Here is a 16,757-nt window from a genome sequence, read left to right as displayed (position 1 = left end):
CATCTATTTTACAGTACCCACTGTTTACTGTAAAACTGCATCTGCAGTGACATGTAGCTAATGGTCATTTGTGGACTCATAAATCTTAATGTGATTAGGGATGTTACGCTGTTGTCTGACCTGCCTGCCTACTGCTCTTTCTCCATCTGCATAAGCAATTTTATAGCTGTATAGCTACTTTTCCTGCTGTTAGTGGAGTGGTTTAGATGAAGTGGTTTTTTTTGTTTTGTTTTGTTTTGCATTTGCTGTGGTTAGTCTCAGGTGCCTGAATGCATCTGCAAATAGCCTGGAGTCCTTGCCCTCTGCATGTACAGGGGAGGAGAGTCTGAGCATGCTGCAGCTGCTTTACTTGACCAATAACAACCTCACAGATCAATGCATCCCTGTCTTGGTGGGACACCCGAACCTACGGATCTTGCATCTGGCAAACAACAACCTTCAGGCTTTCCCTGCGAGGTAAACACATGACTTTTGGTCTCATACCAATGAATTAGAAATGTCTCTGTGGATGCTGTATCTGCAGGTCCAGAAAGTGATAAATTCTGGCCTCTAAGACACAATATTCTATTGTTCCCTTTCAGCAAACTCAGTAAGCTAGAACGCTTGGAAGAGCTGAATCTGAGTGGCAACAAACTGAAAACAATTCCCACAACTGTGGCAAACTGCAAGCTACTTCATACACTTATTGCACACTCTAATGACATCAGCATCTTTCCAGAGATCCTGCATTTACCTCATATACAGGTATTCTTACCTAAAAGGTAATGAGATATCAGGAGGAAGCTTGGGTAGGAGAATTAAAAGTAACTGCTAAAAGAGCAACTGAAGATCTCAATGTTTTGCGCACTCATGAAGAGGGCACAAAAAACACATACAAGATCTGTTGCCTTTTTTAACTGACTGAAGATTACTCAATTCTCGTTCATCGTCACTGCTGTGACCTTGGCTCATAGGTCGTCATCATTTTCATGAGCTGTTTGTGGGATACAATTGCTAGTGGGATCATCTGATGTTAGCACAGAGCACTGGAATACCTGGTAACTGATCACATGAAAAAACAGAGAATATGTTCTTTGCCATCATGCATTTTTTTTTTTTTTCTACTTCAGATTGTGGACTTGAGTTGCAATGAATTAAATGAAATCCTAATCCCTGAGGCACTGCCAGCTACTTTGCAAGAGCTAGACCTGACTGGAAATGCAAACCTGGTGCTAGAGCACAAGACACTGGATATCTTCAGGTGAGAGTCATGGAGTTGCAAAGCCAGTAGAGACAGGTATGGGAAAGGGGAAGTCTTCCAGGAGAGGAAAAGGGATAGCAATGTATATTACACAACATTGTGTAATTTTAGTGTGCCCTGCCTCAGGCAGCTGAAGCTTTCTATCCTGTAGTAAGGGAAAGGGCCGGGTTCAAATCATCAGGGCAAAAAACTTCTCAAATGGAAGTTCTCCCAGCTGTGTCTGGCATGTTTATTCTGACATCTTCAGAATGCCAAGACTTTAAATTCCTCTCTTTGCTGCTGTCCAAAATTCTGGAGGGGACATGGCCCTTTGGAACAAGCTGTTCACCATGGCGTCTAGGAGAGAAGAATTAATTTTTTTTTCTTCTCTCTCCATAGTCACATTACCACACTGAAGATTGATGCTAAGCCCTCCCTCACAGCAGACTCAGCTCTCACTTCTACTTTTTGGAGTCATGGAGTAGCTGAGATGGCAGGGCAAAGAAATAAGTGAGTATCATGGTCTGCTGAACCCTGACACTTTGTCTCTGAGGTGCTAGGTGAAGTGCATTGCTAAGCATCCAAGCAGACATGTTTTGCTGAGTAGCTCATCCATTCTAATCTCTCTGTATCTCTTGCTTAGTGTCAACATTGCTTACCCTCGTTTGTCATGCCTGTCTTAGGACCCTTGGGCAAGGCTTTCCACTCTAGCAGATGCTTTTGCTATTGCATGCATACTACATCCGTTTTTCTCTTAGTGTGATCAAAGAGAATTCAGGTGTTCCGGTAGTAAACAACAGCTGAACACGTTGTGGGGCGGTGGATGTCAAGGCAGTGGCTTTGTTGCTTTGTGAGAACAGTACTCGTGGCAAGATACTGATGGCTGTGGTTTTGGAGACCATACAGTCCTCTGAGGCAGACTAATTTTGCCTGTATGCTTTTCTAACAGGCTGTGTGTGTCGTCCCTGGCACTGGGGAGCTTTGCAGAAGGGATGGAGGCTGTGTATGGCATGTTTGATGGTGACAAGAACGAGGAGCTGCCACGCCTGCTGCAGTGCACTATGGCTGATGTGCTCCTGGAGGAGGTTCAGCAGTCAGACACACTGTTCATGTCCAACACCTTCTTGGTCTCTCACAGGTATGACTGTGAGCAAGCTGGTCCTGGTTTGGACCTGTATAGGTGCATCAGATAATGTGCTAGGTGGGGTGAGGCAGCCCTCCCAAATACCTGTAGTGAAGTCTGGAGCCTTCCTATGTCTTCTCCTTCAACAGGAAGCTGGGCATGGCTGGGCAGAAGCTGGGTTCCTCTGCTGTCCTTTGCTATATTCATCATGATACGGCTGATCCAGCGAGCACCTTTTCTCTGACTGTGGCCAATGTGGGAACATGCCAAGCTGTTCTGTGCCGAAGTGGAAAACCGCTGCTCCTCTCCAAAGTCTTCAGTCTTGAGCAGTGTACTGAAGAGGCCAAGAGAATCAAGGAGCAAAAAGCAATTATAACAGAGGTTGGTTTGGAGCCCCCTCACTTCAATTTCCACCCTCTATGAAAAGCTTGTTTCAAGTACTTGCCATTCTGAGCTTCACTGTCTGCATAACACTGCAGGAAAGGGTGGTGTGAAGGTCTTCAGACGACTTATCCTTTGCTTCATGCTCTGTTTCTCTTGCGCATTAGCTGTTCAGAATTGCATGTTCCTTAAATACCCATCATAGCCTGAAAATTACAGGTACAGAATGCCATGGATGAGGGGGGAGAAAAAAGAAAACATAAATGGGGATGTGGAGGTTGGTACGTAATACTGTTCATGACGTAGGTAAGTGTGGAGAAGATCCACTGAGGAACAGAACGGGGCCTGAGAAATCATCTTCTCTCAAAACTCAAAGTATCTGATCTATCCTATGTCAGGAAAACCATGACTCACGTATCTTTCTGTGGATGTCTTCCGTGTTTTACTCACTGAAGGTGTTATTCCCATTAGAGAGTGATTTTGTGCCTGGTGTGCATAGACAGTAAGCACACAGTCAAAATTCACGTGAACGTCTCTGTTTTAATTCTGCACAGAATTAAGTGTTTGACAGTCTTCTGTAAAGCAAGCATAAAGTAGAAGCATTGTTATTTATGCATAGCTGTTTACAAAACTATTTATCATTATAGTTTCTAATTAGTTACTCTATTTCATCTTTGCTGAACATGTGTATGATGGAGCTAGAAGATTCTAGGTTTGAGAAGGAGTAGCTGCAATCTCATTACTATCTTGTTAATTATATATTGATAGTCCTTACTGAGCCTAAAGGTTACTTATAGGGCACTTTCCCTTCCTCTTCTGTTGACACCAGCTCATGGTCACATTTAACGTATCTGTGGTCAAATTGTTTCTCTTTTCATTAGTTTTTTACGTATCTGTGATCTGTTGTTCATACTTTGTTGTTCTTGGTGGACCATCTATGGGCTTAGTGCCTGTTGAGCCATATGAAAGTGGATATCAGGTAGCCACAGGTGGAAGTTTTGCACAACAAAAAAGCTGAGATGTTCAGTGTTTTTTATGCAAAAACGTTGGAGAGTTCTCCGGGAACCATTTTAAAGGTTAACTTTCTAAAAACTAGGAAGAGGGAAGTTCAGAAGAACTGGAAAATACGTAGTCGGTAAAGAACTGAGAAATCAGTGCCATTCGTATTGGCTTTATGCACTGCAGGTCTTTAAAAAGGTTAGAGGCTCTCTGCTGGAAGGGATTCTGACAGGGATAACCTGTCCATGTGTTCTGTTACACTCTGTAGCACTTAGACTGAATCCTGGACCTGGATCCCTTTCTCCTGTACTGTAGCTGATGTTACCTGTGTACTGGCATTTCTCAAGGCTCCAAAGTAGTTCCCGGGCAGGTTGAGAGTGCCTTCCAAATGATTTAATACCAGATCTAATTGTACTGCTTTGTTTCTCTTGTCTGCAGGACAATAAGGTAAACGGTGTGACTTGCTGTACTCGGATGCTAGGCTGCACATACTTGCACCCTTGGATCCTGCCCAAGCCACATGTCAGTTCCATTCCACTGACTGTACAAGATGAGCTGCTGCTTCTAGGGAACAAGGCACTGTGGGAACACCTTTCTTACACGGAGGCTGTCTCAGCTGTGCGCCATCTACATGACCCTCTAGCTGCTGCAAAGAAACTTTGCACGTTAGCCCAAAGCTACGGTTGCCAGGACAATGTAGGTGCAATGGTGGTGTATCTGAACATCAGTGAGGACAACTGCACCTGTGAGATGCATGGTCTCTCTTTACCAGGCCCTGGGGGATTTAGTTCCACCACTGCCAAGACAGCAACGCCTTCCTCTAGCAGCGGAATCGCTTCAGAGTTCGGTAGTGAACTGTCTGCTTCTGAGGTTAGCAGTGAGGTGGGCTCTACTGCTTCAGATGAACACAATGCTGTTGGTCTTGATGGCAGTTTGCTACCACGACAAGAGCGACGTTGCAGCCTACATCCTCTGCTCCCCTCAAGCATCTTTCAGCGCCAACCTTCCAGTGCCACCTTCTCCAGTAACCAGTCTGACAATGGCCTGGATAGTGACGATGAGCAGCCTGTGGAAGGTGTGATGTCAAATGGCAGTAAAGTGGAGGTAGAGGTGGACATCCACTGCTGTAAAGGCAAGGGTCTGGAGTTTGAACCTCTTGCTTTAGAGTACAGCTCCTCTGCTGCAGGGGTAGAGGATGACTCTGGACTTGTCCTCATCATTCAGAGACAGAACAGCATAAACAGCATAGCTGCACATGGAGGGGTCAAGGAAAAGAGTGAACTGCAGAAATCTCCTTCCACGTGCTGTCTCTATGGAAAGAAGCTTTCCAATGGCTCCATAGTGCCCTTGGAGGAGAGCCTTAACCTCATTGAAGTAGCTACAGAGGCACCCAAGAAGAAGACAGGTTATTTTGCTGCTCCATCTCAGATGGAGCCAGAGGATCAATTTGTGGTGCCACCTGATCTGGAGGAGGAAGTGAAAGAACAAATGAAGCAGCACCAGGAGAATGAAGCAGATGAGGAGCAGAAAGAAGAGCCTGCAGTGGCTCTGACAGAGGAGTTTGACACAGCTTTGTAATCCTACAAGTACTACTCCCACTTTGTCTGTCCCAGGAAGCTCTATCATGCAAGGGCTGTCATGCCCCTAAGGGGACCTGGGCTCTGCAAGGCATACAGGCATCTGTTGCTTCCTTAATCAAGCGGAGAAAAAACTGGGAGTGCTACGGTCTGGGCTGTCTACTTTTTGCTGTAGTCTGTTCTATGAGTGCCCAGATGAGCTGTGTTCTGTTCAGAACTGTCTGGAAATTATGCAAGCACTAGAAAGAAGGCAGGTATTCCAGTGCCTCCCTCTTACTCCTTAAAGCCTGAGGTTCTGCCAGCTCTGCAGGAAAGGGGCTGGTGTATTGCGGGAGGGGGAAAGGGAAGGCTGTTGAGGGGCCAATATGCAGTGTTTGGAGTCTGAATATTTCTGACACAGGCCCTCCTGGCAATTCCTGATTTCATTGTTTCTTGAAAGAATACAGCCAGTTGGAATGAAGCTGACCCAAGAATGGTTTCCTACATGAATTGCAAGCACTTTTATTGATTGCACTTAAGCTGTTCTCTTCCCCTTCAGCACAGCACTTTATTATTAGGGCCAGGGGAGAGAGCACTCCAGTACCCTGTCCACAAAGCAGGTGGGAGGGAGTGGGGAAGCTGATTTTCCCAGTAAGTATTGTTAGGGCTTTTGAGGATTCAGGGTACAGATGTTCTGATGAGCACTGGTGCAGGGTAGAGTGAGAATTATAATGGGATCAGCCTATGCAGGATGAGAAAACTCAGCTGGATTATAAGTGGGTGTTTACTGCTGCATTTTACATGGAACATGGGAAGGATCAGCTCTGGACTTAGTGGCTGAGAAACATATAGAGCTACTGCTTCTAGCTGCAGATCACAGACCCAGCTCAGCACCTTGTCAACCTTTGTCACGTGTGCCTCATAGTAGAGGCTTCCTGTATCCATAAGACGTGACATGAGACCATGAGTTGCTGCTGGTTTCAGTCTAAGAGGAAATTGAGGTGTAAGTGGTACGTTGCCCTAAGGCTAGCAAGCAGTTGGGCTGCTCTTTGTATGCTGAGGAAGCTTTCAGTACTCTTTTCCACCAACATTAACTGCATTGTCAGCCATGACAGTCTTTGCTTGCATCTGTAAATAGGAGTCATGGTCCAAATCCAGAGCAACCTGTATTTTGTGATGTGTGCCAAATTTGGCCACCAACGAGGTGTATCTTTGTTAGTATATCTCTGTTTCTACTTCATCTTCAATGGAAAAGGAGGGGAAAAAAAAGAGAAAAAAACAAAACAACTTTTCACCTGAAAAACATCTTTATCAGCACTGGGGAAGAGGTTTTTAAAACAGTCCCACTAATGATGAAATGCCCAGCCTGCAGCTGCCACACGGTTCCACTAAGGTTTTTGGTGCAAGGGGTAAATGGATTCTCTATGTAATAATCTTGTGAAAAGTCTATGGCCTCCAAAGCATGCAGATGTCTTCCCTGTTTGGCAGAGGGCTGAACAGCAGCTGCCCCATCACAGCGTTGGTGCAATAATTCGGACTATAATGTGGGCTAGTGCCTTTTCTTCTTTATTAATTATATTTATGAAGAAAATGTGAAAGTTTCTTCTCAAGGTCTCTGAGGAGCTTGAGTTGTGTATTTTTGGATCAAGTTCAAGCTTTGAATTGAAAGGATGCTGTGCAGACAACCTGTGGGATTCCAATAATATAGATCTTTTGACAAAATCTACAGGAGTTATGCTTAAACTTCAGAGCTGCTTGAATTTCTCACTCGGTGTGTATTTTTACCATACTTGAGAGCAACCTTTTGGGATGTACCTTGTACTGGTTATGGTGTAATCATGAAACAACCCATCTTTTTTCCAAACTCGTGAGTTCTGGCCATGTTTAATTGTCTGTTTTACTTGGAGAGAAATGCTCGCTCTTAGGATCACAGAAGCAGCATTTTAAATTCCTCAGGCAGAGGAAAGAAAAGTTTCAGAGAATAAAACTCAGTTCTTCTTAAGGTTCTCCTCATGTTAAGTATGCAGAAATGGCTCACCTCAGTGTATTTGACAGTAACTTTCAGTTCATTTGCTGGCGACAGTGTCACCAAGTATCTGTGTCGAGGCCAATAGTGTCTGCTACCTGCTCTGCTCAGTGTGGGATTGATACAGGAATGTAAGCTGCTTTCTGAATAAGATTGTGGTGAACCTGGCAGTAGGAGAATGGTAAATGTCAGTGCAAATCAGGACTCCTTGCACTGATGTGTAAAATCCAGTGTGTCCTTGCCAGCCTGAACCGTTAGCATTGTGTGAGACAGGTATGTCTCGTGGGGAGCTTGTCCTGAGTGACGTGACATGACATGTCACTCCTAGTTCAGTAGGAAGGATTAAGTGAAGCTCCACAGGACAGCGTGCAAGTTTTTGATCTGCTTCTCCAAATGGAATGCATAGAACCACTACTCAGCCTTTTCTCCAGCTCTGTTTCTGATTTTGCAGCAGAAAGGGATCTCTTTTTATACAGGTGTGAACATTTGTGGCAGAATATGGCTTGTTCTGTAAAATTGTGGAGTCCATCACTGCTTCCAATTAGATTGATACTGTGAACTGCTGCTCTTATTCTGGGTAGCACCTCCTTTTGTTTTTTGGCCTCTCTGAAGGCAGCAAACTTCCTTTGTCTTCCTTATTAACACTGGACATACATCTCAGGCTTCTGATTGGCACTGCTATATGTGGGAACACATGTGGATGGGAAAGTTTAGCAGGGGGGCTCATAACAGAGGATAGAAGGTGTGTTACCTCACAGTTCTCCTGTTCTCTTCTGCTGTCTTCCCTGAATTCTCTGTGGCTCTTGCAGATGACATCATTTCCATAGAGCCACCCCACTAAGCATGTTCCATTCTTTTTTACTGTTGGAGGTTCTCAGTGTGGGGTCATTGTCTGAGTGTTGCCAGAGCTGTTGTGCTCCAGGTGGCCACAATAAGGTTAGGCTGTGGAACTTGTCTTTCCATCCCTTTAGCAGTTCTGGCCCTATTGCTAAGCAAGCTCATTGAGAACAGGCTTGCCGGAGGCACTGACCTGCGTGCCCTGGTCTGACCAGAAGCTACCAAAAAGAGCCAGTAAAGCAGTTGGTGCCTGGTTTGGGCTTGAGTATTGAGGATAAAGCGTACCATCAAAGTTGTGCCCAGTGCCTGGAACAGACCTGGGGGAGGTGCTGCAGACTGCTGAAATCTGATTAGAGTCCTCAACCAGACAGGACGGAAAAATCCAGTTCCATGAAGTGGGTATTTCCCTCTCTGTGGGAAGGTCTGCTGTGAGACCTGAAGTATTTCTAGTGCCTGGGATTTGAAGACACAGTTAAAGCCCTGGGACTTCCAGACGTTTCTGCGCTCCTGCTGGATGCCGATGTCTTTCGTGTCACTGGCCAGAGGGCATTCCTGGACAGTGGGTTCACCTCTTGCATTTTGGCAGTCATTGTCTGCTGTTCCATTGCAGTCTGAAGACTTCGGTATATTTTTCTCCTCTTTTTTTTTCTTTTCATTTTAAAACAGTTACTGTTCTGACTCATGACCCAGTGCATGTTAAAGAATTATTGCAGCACTCCACTTACAACATTTTTTCACGCTTTCTGTTTTAAAAAGGAAAACACTTCATGTATCCCACTCTAGCATGCAGTGGTAATAATTCCTCTTTTACAGTATACAGGAACAGACCGTTCCATGAATGCACCTTCGGCAATGTAGCCTTTGTGTATACTGCATTGGAGAGGCAAATACCATTGCTGGAAAACACTATTTTGATGATTCTTTACTCAGTTGTATAGAGTAGTTCAGGAAGGAAGAATATTTTTGCATCAACTTTTCAGATGACGTAGCAATAAAGATTTTTACTTTTGTCTAACTATATATTCTGAGTCTGTTACTGCACTGGAGGGAGTGTGTGCAATATCCCAATCACACATAGAGGTAGCCATAGTTGTGCTGTAAGGTCCCTCTCCTTGAGCTCTGTGCTACTTCTACTCAGTCAGCCTTCCATACAAAACGTATATGCAGATCACTGAGAGTAGAGTTAGCAGTACCAAATATTGGGCAGCTCTCTGTACCCTACCAGAGGAGTCCCTGCGAACTTGTGAATAACACAGCGCTTTAGAAGTAAGTGCAGCAAGCAAGCAGTATGGAATCAGTAGAAGAAATAGGGCCACAGCTGCCTGTCCACATAAATCCATGCATTCAGATGCTGAGTGCATATGGCTGCTACAAGGAAGCAGCAGTCACCTGAGGTGTTACAGTGTAGAATTTACTTTTGTGTTTTTGGTTGCAGTAGTGTTCTATGACTTCAGAAATTGTGAAGATTTAGTCACTGGTGAAACTGGAGGTAAATCTATGACAAAGCATGCTTTTAATATGCTGCTTTGGGGATTTTTATTTTTTTTTTCTCCTCTAGAGATGGAGTTGGCCTGTTAAACCAGTGGAGATTAATTCTCAGGAGGTTAATGCACTCTGTGGGCACTGCTCTGAAATGGCTTTTCATTCTGAGCATGATACCTGAATCTGGTGCTAGTCCTCTCTTCTTTGATGAGTCTACAAAGACAAAACCAACAAAGTTCTGAAGAGAAAATTCACCTTTATTTGTTCATAAACAACACAGAATCAGTCTCGTTTCCCTACCTTGTACACTAAAAATGTTTTGCAAACAACACACCTTCTTCTTAAATCACCTCTGTGAGCTCTTAAAACTTACATCTGATGAGTCAAACTCTGGGCTCTTCTTAGGCAAAATGGTTGTATACAGGTATACACAACAGAGTGCTCCATCCAGAAAGGTGCCCTCACCAGAGGGGAGCAAAAAGAAGGCACAAATTAAGCTGACCACCCTACAAGTTTATTTCAGGAGTCTCTGATGGCAATATAAATGCCATGTTAAAGCTGCCCCTTTAGCACCAAGAGACCTTTACAAAGAAGGAATTGGCAACCATCAGCTTCATTGCTCACTTTTAAGAGTTCCATTCTCAGTGGACAGTCACAGGCCCTTTGTAAAAGATTCAGCTCTAGGAAGCTGTTCACCAGCATGTGTCTGCAACACGTCCTAGCCGTGCTACTTGATGTGCTGTGAGTGACTACTGACATTAATTACCCTACTGCTAGGAGGGTATGTGGGTATGATGTTGGAAACCCAGAGCTCAGGTATGTGATCTCTCTTTTCAGTCACTGACATTCAGAAACAAGGGCTTCTCCAAAGCTGAATTATCTTCCCAGGCTGCAAGCATTCAAAACTAGTTTTGCTGTTTAGGCAAAGCCTGTGCATTACTGTGTTTATAAGAACAGCAGTTAGCAATGCATTCTCTCTCAGATATGTGCTGGAGAGGCAGAACAGCCACCAGGTGAAGACAATCTGTATGTGTCCGCTAATAATTCAACAGTGCAAATTTAAGTTTGAACAGCTTGGTTTCACTGTATTTGGAGCTAGGCTTTTGGTGAATGCTTTGTTATAGTAATAAGAAGGCACTGTCCCCAAGCAAGTAAAAGCATGCCACAAGGCTGGCAAAAATCAGGACTACTACTGGAGCAGAGGAGTAATTCTACTGTTCATACGTGTGTTCTGGCTTCTGTTTCAGTTTGTGAACTATTCTGTACCCTCTGACGGCCAGGCCTGCACCAAGCAGGAATGTCACGACAGCCGCACAGCCCAGGAGGCCAGCAGCAATCTCTGCCCCATGCACGCTGCAGCTAAAGCCCTGATAGCCTTTGCTTTGGTAAAGGTGTGCTCTGTCTTTGCACACTGATGAATCATAAACCTCCAGCAGATGATGGAAGAAACAGTACAGAGCAAACAGCAAACCCACTGCAACCACTGTGTCCAGGATGCCTTCCAGTAGGAGCCATGCAGGAAAACGCCACGGTAGCCGTACAACTCCAACCAAAATCAGCGCAGAAGAGAAGACCAGGAGGGCTCCTCCCACGGCCATCGCCGCCCTGGCTATTGGCATCTTGAGCTGGGTGAAACGCCGGTCCAGCTGCTGGGCTTTCTCCCCGTCCGCTCCGCTGAAGCCGCTGTACGCCCCGCCGTACATGTAGTAGTAGATGCCGCCCTGGCCGGGGACGCCCGTGTAGCCGCCTGCCGAGCCGTAGGATACGGAGCTGCAGACGAGGATCAGCGCAGCGAGCAGCGCTCCCACCAGCTGGCAGCAGGCTGCAAGGAGAGGCGTGCCGGGCTGCTGCCGCCATGCGCCGGCACAGAGGCAGGGCCGGGTTGGGCCGCCTGCCGCACTACGACAGAAGGAGAGGTTCCCGCCTCCCCCCGGCCCCGCTCACCCCGGCCCGTGCGCAGGTAGCGGCAGCGGCGGCACTCCAGCAGCCCCGACGTGTCGACGCGGCCCCGTGGCGGCTCCGCTCCGGGCACGGCGCTGCCGGCAGACAACGGCGTGAGCGGCAGCGGCGGGAGCCGCGCAACCCCTCCGCACAACCCCTCCTCTCCCTCCTGCGTCCCTCACGTCCGCCGCCCGCACTACCGTGCCGAGCCCAGCCCCGGCCGTCCCCATCCCCTTGCGGCCGCTCACCGCCCGCCCGCCCGCGGGGCTCGAGAGCAACTCCCGTCCGCCATGGCCCCGCGCGGCGCCGAGCGCTGGGGGAGGAGCGGAGGACCGCGGGGCGGTTCCCGGTGCCGCGGCTGGACGTCTCCGCTCCTCCGCCTGGGGTCGTCCTGCTCCTCTGCGAGGGCCGCGCGCAGCGCCGCCTTCCCTTGAGCGCTGTTCTTCGGTGCGCGAGGCCCAGGATTTTACCCGCTACGTTCCGCCGAAACTCCGCGTGGTCCTGAAGTTCTCCACCTGTCGTACAAAAGCACTTTTTTACGGGGCCTGTCTTCGGCACTTGCGATGTGTCCTTAAGTGCTGCTGTCGGATTCCGGTTCATCACTCCACAGGAGGTGTTCCCGCAATTTTCTTCAGACCCATTACCTTGTATCTATGAACACAGAACCACAGAGGCCTCATTAGTGTCTATTTGCTGGAGGCCACCCCAGGCGGTGCAATGTGACATTTTCACAAGCTGCCCGATTTCCATGCAGAACAATGTCTGGCTGCCCAGCGGGACTGACTGCCTCTGTCCCGGAGTCTGCTGAGAGCAGCTGACACCGTGCAGCCGGGAGGAAACTGACTGATCCATTGTCTGCTGGTAGTTGCTGGAATGAAGGCAAGTGAGTGTATGTGGGAAAAAAATAAACGTGGCGCAACAGGGAAACACAGAGGGGAACAGAACACAGCCAGGGAGAATGCTCTTCTCCCAGGGTTCGCCCAGCTGCTGCCTGGAAAAGCGTTTGCATTGCAAAGAAGTGCTTTTGTTGTATTTAGGAAAATTTCAAGGAAACAGTACTCCAGGAGGTCTCAGTATCTGAATGCATGATGAGAAGTCCAGTTTCAGCACAAAGGTGCAGAAATGCATTTCCTCCATCTGTAAGAAGTGAGATAACTACACTTCTGTCCTTGCAGGAAAAACAGCAACAGATCTGCAGCTTGGAGCACTGAGAGGCTCACACTGAGAGGGCTGTGCTGCAGCCTCAGCACTGCAGGCCAACAGCCTCCAGCCCACTTCACACTGCTGCATGAAGTGGGGCTCTGCAAACTTGCCTTAAAATCTGTCTTGTTTGCAGATAAGACAGAAGCAAAACAAAATGAATTCTTGTTTTTCTCCAGTTCAGGTAGAGGGGGTAGGAGCTGTAGGACAATGTGATGTTAGAAAAGTTTGCTAATGACACCAAGCTGAGCGGTGCGGTTGACACGGTGGAAGGAAGGGATGCCATTCAGGGGGTCCTCAACAGTCTTGCAAGGTGGGCCCAGGTGAACCTGATGAGGTTCAGCACGGCAAAGTGCAGTTTTGCACCTGGGCTGGAGGAATCCCAGGCATCCATACAGACTGCAAGGAGCAGCCCTTGAGAGCAGCCCTGCGGAGAAGGACCTGGGGGTCCTGATGGATGAAAAGCTTAATATGAGCCAGCAGTGTGCTCCTGCAGCTCGGAAAGCAAATGGTGTCCTGGGCTCCATCAGCAGAGGTGGCCAGCAGGGACAGGGAGGTGATTGTCCCCCTCTACTCTGCTCTTGTGAGGCCCCATCTGCAGTACTGTGTCCAGGTCTGGAGCCCCCAGTATGAGAAAGACAGAGAGCTGTTGGAGAGGGTCCAGAGGAGGCCACAAAGATGATCAGGGGACTGGAGCACCTGCCCTACAAAGACAGGCTCATGTTCATATGTTAGAACTAAGACCTTGCTGCTGGGAAGAGGATGCGGGTAAAAGTTGTCAGCAACTCCTCATTTAATTTTAGGATCATGGGCAATACCATTTTGCCTAGTAGAGCTGTTAATCGCTGTGAAAGGTATGAGAACAACCAAACTGAATAACTGTGAGTACTAATAGTTGTTTCTAATGCAGTGTTGCTGGTGGTCCTTCAGCAACCTGAGCCAAAACTGTCTTTGGATTTTGTGATGTGCTGAAATTAGTTATTTTAAAAAAAAGACAGAGCTGGGAAGTGCTGTTGATTTGGTGACACATCAATGTTCTACTAGAATGTTTGCTGCTGGGTACAAACTTCAGGTCATTGCTAATCTGATTCAATCGTATTCAGTTTCTCTGACTGTTATCAAAATGTTTTATATCACTTGTACTCAATTATCACAGCTGGTAAACCAGCTGAACGTGGTCAATGACACCTTTTGGGTTACTATCCTCAGCAACAAGAAGCAGGAAGTGGCACTCAAGAGAAGAGAGCAATAAGCTCTGTTTACCTTTGCTTTGGCTTCTCTTTTTTTTTTTCTTCTTTTTTTTTTCCTCTTCTGTTTCTGGCTGCTCCTGATGTTACTGCCTCGTGATGGGGAGGGAAGGGCCAGGCCTGGCTACCATGGGCCAGGAGCTCTGACCTGGTTCAGTGCTCCCCCTGAGACCTTGCAGGGTGAAGTAGGAACAACGAGTCACCGACTGCTTCATACTTCTCCAGCATGAGGCATCCGGGAGCTGCAGCACAATCCCTGCTGAACACCACAAACAGATTTACCATCTCACACAAATAGTCATGGAAACAGTGAATGCAGCACAATGACAAAGCATCTATGCTGCGGGAAAGAACGGGAGGTTTTTGTGAATCACAAACTGAACTCAAGTCCACAGTGTCATTCTGTTGCGAAAAAAGCTAACATCACTAGGGTGTATAAACATAAATGTCACATGTAGGACATGTGAAGAAATTCTGCTCTCTCCTCCCCCTTTTGCTCTTCTCTACAGCAAAAGAAAGCTCTAGAAATACAACCTACAAAACAAGACATAGCCCGGTCCTCTCATTTGCCTGTAAAGTGCCTGCTAACAACTCGCAAGCTGGTCAAAAAGGAGGGATTTTAACAACCTGCAAACTTGTAAAAAAAAAAACACTGTCAAGAGAAGGGTAAGATGTTGTTCTCCCTGTCTGTCATTGGCATGATCAGGAAGCAGTGATCTTAATTTGAAGCAAAAGAGATGTGATTTAGGCATCCTCAAAAAAAAAAAAAAAAAAAAGAAGAAAAAAAGACACATGCCCGACTTCCAGCAACTCCTAAGTTGGAGGGGAGTTGCTGGAGCAGTTAAGCAGGGCATGTTGTAGGTCTCTATCACTGGAGCTCATATTCAGTCAGGGGAGTGGCTGACCTCTCTGTGCTCTGAAAGAAAAGTGCCTCAGTGTGCCTACGCCACTCACCACCAGCTCATGTTGTCCCCTTGTCCTACAGAGCCATTGTGTTCCTTTCCATCTCATTCCCATTGGCTGGTCTTTGCCCGCATGGCTTCAAGGCCATCCATGGGGCAGTTGCCTCAATAAACAATGCAACAGCACAAGTATCTGAAGTCATACCTCAAACATGGGAATGCACTTACGCAACACTTGTCTGGATGTAAGCAAAGAACAAGGCTTGGCAAAGTACTTGTCTTCCCGGTGCTTGCACCCAGGAGCCACTCACGTGGCCGCTAGTGTGGAGCATTCTTTGCTGCAGCTCTAGGAGGGCCTGTTAATCCTTCACTGTGGCTGCTGGGCCTGTAGTCACCAGTGCTGCTGACTCCATGAGCCTGGGATACTTGCTGGTTTGCTCAGTTAGAAATGTCCTGAGAGCCAGTAATTAGTCACAAAATTCACTGGAGCCAAGGCGTCTTCACAGCCATTTGTTCATCTATAGGAAAGATTGATAAGAAATTGATTAAAAATAAAAAATAAAGGGAAAAATTAAATGCTTAGTTATTAAAGACTGATACTGCTAGAAAGGTCTAAACATCAATTAGGCAACAGACATTTAGTGGAGCACTCCTGACCTTGTTGTTTCTGACACTGTGCCAGTGTCAGAAAGAAGCAGACAGAAACTGCTGGAAAGATAAGCAGAACGCAGGGAGGTAATTACTGAGGTGACCTGACCTGTAATTGATCCTACTAGATTTTTGTGCAGAGCAGCTGAGTGTTTGTCCCTGGATCAGCATATCCTGAATGGTAGTGCAGAGCATATGTGCAAAACTCTATTGGAGCATGTCCTGCCTGCAGCCTAACTGAAGGCATAGATTTGCCAGTGTAGCAATGGTTGCATTCGTGCTCCACTCAAGCAGCCATTTGTCAGTCCTCCTTTATAACTGTGGCTCGTCTTGGAAGAGGGAACTGCTTGGTTTTGTAGGTTTGACCTCTGTTCACAGAAACTGTATTCGGAGCAGTTGTTGTACAAGAGCAAGGCAGCGCCAAGGAACCATCAAAGCATCATCAGTTTCTTCTTCATTGCTGATGCTACAAAAGAAAAAGGGAGCTGAAAAGGGACAAAACAAGAAACCCATAAGGAGGAAATGCTAAGGAAGAGAAATAGATGGTGTGTGAGGGCTGGTGGAGTACAGAGTACCACCAGCTAGCTGCCTTACTGCAGAAACATGTACTGCAGAGTATGGACACCTCTTTTGCTACATTATATGTGGATTGGCATCACTGTATTTGGAAAACTTGAAGTGCTGAGCTGTGTGCTCATGCTTTGTTCCTGGGAGGCTTTGTGGGCAGAAGGTGATGGGGAGGGCTGTATGACATGGGACTGTCCAGATAAGGACTGGAGTCGTGCAGGGAGAAGAGAAGGGCATAGCAATAGCAGGATAAACCCACTGACCCCATTGCACTATGTCCTTCCCATGTCTGGACAGGTTCTCATCTCTATGTAACTGAGTCTACCTGTGCCTCCAGAGCCACGTTCTCCTCTTGGCAGCAGGCCACCCAACCATGCCCTCCCCTGCACCCCACTGCAGCGTGCAGAATTCTGGGTAGAGCTCTGGTTGCATCACATTCAGTGTTGTTGCTAGGCAGAACATGCAGCAGCGTCCTTGAGACCTCCCAGCAGTACATTTAACCCTGGTAGGGCTGCAGCACATCAAGAGATGAGGCCAGCTAGATATGAGAAAATTACCTGCACGTGCTTGGAGAGGACACACCTGAGCTTCTGAAAGTCATCCATTTCAGGCTTCAGAAAAAGAAGAGA

The 16,757-nt window shown here is 46.9% G+C and overlaps 2 protein-coding genes across 2 annotated transcripts in view; one reads left to right on the top strand and one right to left on the bottom strand.

The window, feature by feature from the left end:
• Window positions 1–9,156, top strand: part of PHLPP2 (PH domain and leucine rich repeat protein phosphatase 2) — a 30,770-nt gene extending 21,614 nt beyond the window's left edge. The window contains exons 13-19 of the mRNA XM_052686341.1: window positions 256–456; window positions 582–744; window positions 1,110–1,240; window positions 1,619–1,729; window positions 2,169–2,357; window positions 2,492–2,723; window positions 4,161–9,156. Of these exons, the coding sequence (XP_052542301.1) occupies window positions 256–456; window positions 582–744; window positions 1,110–1,240; window positions 1,619–1,729; window positions 2,169–2,357; window positions 2,492–2,723; window positions 4,161–5,300 (2,167 nt within the window). The 3' untranslated portion in view covers window positions 5,301–9,156. The remainder of the gene's footprint in view (window positions 1–255; window positions 457–581; window positions 745–1,109; window positions 1,241–1,618; window positions 1,730–2,168; window positions 2,358–2,491; window positions 2,724–4,160) is intronic.
• Window positions 9,157–9,859: 703 nt separating this feature from the next.
• MARVELD3 (MARVEL domain containing 3) lies at window positions 9,860–11,871 on the bottom strand. Its single transcript, XM_052686366.1, has 3 exons — window positions 11,813–11,871; window positions 11,568–11,659; window positions 9,860–11,445 (listed from the first exon to the last, which is right to left on the bottom strand). The coding sequence occupies exons 1-3, from the start codon at window positions 11,854–11,856 to the stop codon at window positions 10,835–10,837; spliced, it is 747 nt and encodes a 248-aa protein (XP_052542326.1). The 5' UTR covers window positions 11,857–11,871; the 3' UTR covers window positions 9,860–10,834.
• Between the last annotated feature and the right edge of the window lie 4,886 nt (window positions 11,872–16,757).

This window comes from Tympanuchus pallidicinctus, unplaced genomic scaffold (assembly GCF_026119805.1).
Source record: "Tympanuchus pallidicinctus isolate F22 unplaced genomic scaffold, pur_lepc_1.0 scaffold22, whole genome shotgun sequence".
Lineage (NCBI taxonomy): Eukaryota > Metazoa > Chordata > Aves > Galliformes > Phasianidae > Tympanuchus > Tympanuchus pallidicinctus.
Note: the sequence above shows the minus strand (reverse complement) of the source record. Positions and strands in the feature narration are given on the sequence as shown.